This window comes from Ciona intestinalis, chromosome 9 (assembly GCF_000224145.3).
Source record: "Ciona intestinalis chromosome 9, KH, whole genome shotgun sequence".
NCBI lineage: Eukaryota > Metazoa > Chordata > Ascidiacea > Phlebobranchia > Cionidae > Ciona > Ciona intestinalis.
In genome coordinates, this window is record NC_020174.2 from 2,399,087 (window position 1) to 2,402,609 (window position 3,523).

A 3,523-nucleotide genomic window follows, 5' to 3' on the forward strand; every position below is an offset into this window, starting at 1 on the left:
CACCACAGCCCAGTAGAATAATATCTAAAGAAAGTTTAGGTTTATTTACTAACATGCAAAAAAAGTTACTGATACGCAAATATAGGGCAACACACATAGGTTAAATTTAACACTATAGAACAGTATATTGAGCACTTTCCCTTGTAACCTAAAGGTACAGGGTTCAAGACTCAATGCTGCTTCCATTCTGGCATTTATGTATCTAGACAATAGACTTAATATGCATTGCTTTAACTTGGTGGTCACTAATAGGCTGTCCAAATTTTTAACCAGGTGCAAATCGTAAAACAAGATAAAAAAATAAATAAATAAAAAACTAAACGATTTAACGTAAAAAAGGAGATAAAGAAAATAAGCAAAAATAGGCCATCACCATGTATTGTCTGTGAGAATCAGCCATGTTGTGTTTTATATTATTTATAAAAGTTTAATTCACCTCATCAGTAAGTTGATCCACTTGTTTATGTTTCTGTTTGTTCACCTCTTCATACTGCCTTGATAATTGCTCCCTTTCCCTTGTTAGATGTTCAAATGATTGCTGATACTGTGAAAAAAATGTAATAAAAACAATGTGGTGTAATGACCCAGATGGAGTTCCGAATTTATTTCCAGAGCATGTGTTTTTAGTTTTCACCAAAACAGAATCAACATTTATTGACTTTTAGTTCCAATTTCTATTCTTAAATGGTCATTGGGCTTTTTTATATGGCAGACTGTATAATTTTTGGGGGACATTTTTTTTAAAGTTATAAATATAATAATTTATTACAAATAGTTATTCTAACTTATTTTTTGTATTTTCCTTATTGGACAGGCGTTGTAAGTTAGGTACTAGGCAATACAATAGTTATATCTTTATATGTTAAGCACTGCTAAATACAAGCAAATTTACACAATGTAAAATAAAACCATCATGCTCGGTAATTCGCAAACAAATGTCCCCTTGCTACATATAGTACCGTGGGGTAAGATGTATTCCATATTTCCTCAACATGTTTTAAACAAATTACAACCCCCATTAAGAGTCGCAAGACTACATCTACAACTATACAATTCTGTAAACATTATTTCTTTACTCTCAGACTAAAAGGAAAATAGAATGATGGCCCATCATATTCCACCCTACTATATTCAAATACAAAATAAAACTTTAATGACCCTTTTATGTTGGTTTAATAAGCACATACAAACAATAATAATATTTAATTGAACCCCGGCAGGCACCAGATCACATAAGAGACATGCTTAATAAGATCGTATCTTTACCTCAGTTAACTTTTGTGCAAGTGAATCTCTTTCTTCCTGCATTTCGGTTAGCTGTTGCTGTGCCTGTTGATCACTAGAGGGACTGGAGAGCTAGGAAAAAATAACGAAAATAAAAAACTTTTTAATGATAACAAGAATTTGTACGTACCTGCTGTAAAAGAACTTCTGCCATGGAAAGTTTTTCATTTAAATCTGAGAGTTCGTTGTTCAATTCATGGCATTCGCTTTCCTGTAGAATGGGATAAAACAATATATAGGCACGAACATTAGTTAATTAGACCAATGCATAATTTTAAAAGGGCTACTAAGTCTGTTACGACATAGTACCAATTCACATGTTGGTATTTGGGACATACCATAGGTTAAATAACAGTTGGATTGTTGCAACAAAGCAGCAATTGATGCGCCAATGATTGCCAGAATAGTTGTTTAATGCATTAAACGTGATATGAATAAAAGACTGACTGGGAATATTTACTTTTTTATGCTAAGGAAGGCTATGTTGCGCGCTTAATTATTGTTTACTGTTAGCTTAACAAATTATTACCCTGACAATGTGATAAACACTAAATACATGAAAAGCATAACTAATGTGCTGACATGTTTATTAAATCATTGGTTGCTTAAAAAAGTTAAAAACTTTGTTGTATCAGTAAACGATCCTGCAGTGCTTTTTGAGAATGGCTGTGGTGTTTGAAGAAAGTTGGAGATAGTACTCACTATGTCCTATCATTAAAGCTCTGCTCTCTTGTTTGATACATGCATTCATGTTGTTTCTAACTATCTACTTCTTATTTTGTAAGATAGTATGGGATTCAGCTTATTCAAAACGAATATGTTTGTTTAACAGCAACTTCTAAAAACTACATTATTTTGTGCTATAGCCTATAGTCAAAATCATAACAAAATTTCAGTGAAAAAGTGGACATACCTTGACTGCAAGCTTCTGTGTGAGTTCACTCGCATGCATCTTGTGTTCCTCTTTTATTTTGTTTATTTTATTGACAGATATTTGAAGCTCTTCTCTTTCCTTCTCTATGTCAGCTTTAGTCTGCATAACATTAATAGAATAAGCAAAATCTTATTAAACATAAATAAATAGGCCTACCATTCTACATTATAATTTACATTTATATTTTACATAGCTATTTTTTTATGAACTATTTATGAAAGTTTACCATTCATGTGTTTTTACCATAAGCTTTGTGAATCAGGTATTTACTGTTTGGTTTATTAATATTTAATTTAGTGTCAGGTTTTGTTAAATTTTGTAGCCTGCTTTATAAACTTTAACAATCTTTCAACAGCAGTAAACCAGTTTTGTGCTATCCATTGACATTATGTTAAAAAAAACTTTGAAAAAACGTGCAAATAAATAAAAAGTAAAAAATTAAAAAAAAAAAAAAAAAAAAATCGGACATGCAAACCAAGAAATTAAAAAAAATTCAAGAAACCACTAACACAATGGTATTAACTATTAACACACCGTCTGGAGAAGACTGATAGCGCCATCTTTTGTTCTCATTTCAAGATCATTAGATTGTAGTTTCCTTTTTGATTCTTGGAGTTGTTCACTAAGTCTCTGATGAGAGTTCCTATGATGTGCGGATGACTGTTGAGCTTCATGTACCTGATGCTGCAGCTCCTGCTTCTCTGCTACAAGAATCCCGATCGTTTGCATTTGAACCTAAGAAAAAGGTACAGGGATCAAGACAGACTCAATGCTGCTCCCTTTGCTTGCATTTATATCTCTAAACAATAGACTTAACATTCAATGCTTTAACCAAGTGGTCACTAATGGGTCATCCACGCTGTCAGTCATTAGCAAAATAAAATAATTTGGTAACCCTACGGTAGGGAAAAATGCAGCAAAAGATAAAACAACAGAAATAGGGATTGTAGTGGGGGTTTTTTAATTCAGGAACTAAATCTAATGTTATATCACCATAGAACTTCACTACCTACGTGTATAGAATTTTCAGAAAACTACAAAACATGTTGACCCTTGTTAAAAAATAAAATAAAATATAGTTGAAAAAATTTTTGTTACTTACTTTACATAATAAAACAACAAAATATAGTTGAATGAATAAATGAATGTAACTTACTTTATCCTCGCGTGGCTGGAAAACGACAGTCGTTATAACAAGGGTTTAACACCTCGTGCCAGCTTACAAGTGACTATGTGTGTTACTTTGTGGGTGATTATTGTTTTTCATTTTTTCTATTATTTACATATGGCTGATAACTTGGAACA

At 32.0% G+C, this 3,523-nt stretch overlaps 1 protein-coding gene across 1 annotated transcript in view; it reads right to left on the reverse strand.

Moving 5' to 3' along the window:
- Positions 1–427: 427 nt before the first annotated feature.
- Positions 428–3,523, reverse strand: part of LOC100177750 (golgin subfamily A member 2) — a 6,440-nt gene continuing 3,344 nt past the window's right edge. Inside the window, exons 8-12 of the mRNA XM_002130773.4 lie at positions 2,753–2,953; positions 2,198–2,317; positions 1,415–1,495; positions 1,267–1,356; positions 428–544 (exon numbers count right to left, since the gene is read on the reverse strand). Coding sequence (XP_002130809.3) covers positions 428–544; positions 1,267–1,356; positions 1,415–1,495; positions 2,198–2,317; positions 2,753–2,953 — 609 coding nt within the window. The remainder of the gene's footprint in view (positions 545–1,266; positions 1,357–1,414; positions 1,496–2,197; positions 2,318–2,752; positions 2,954–3,523) is intronic.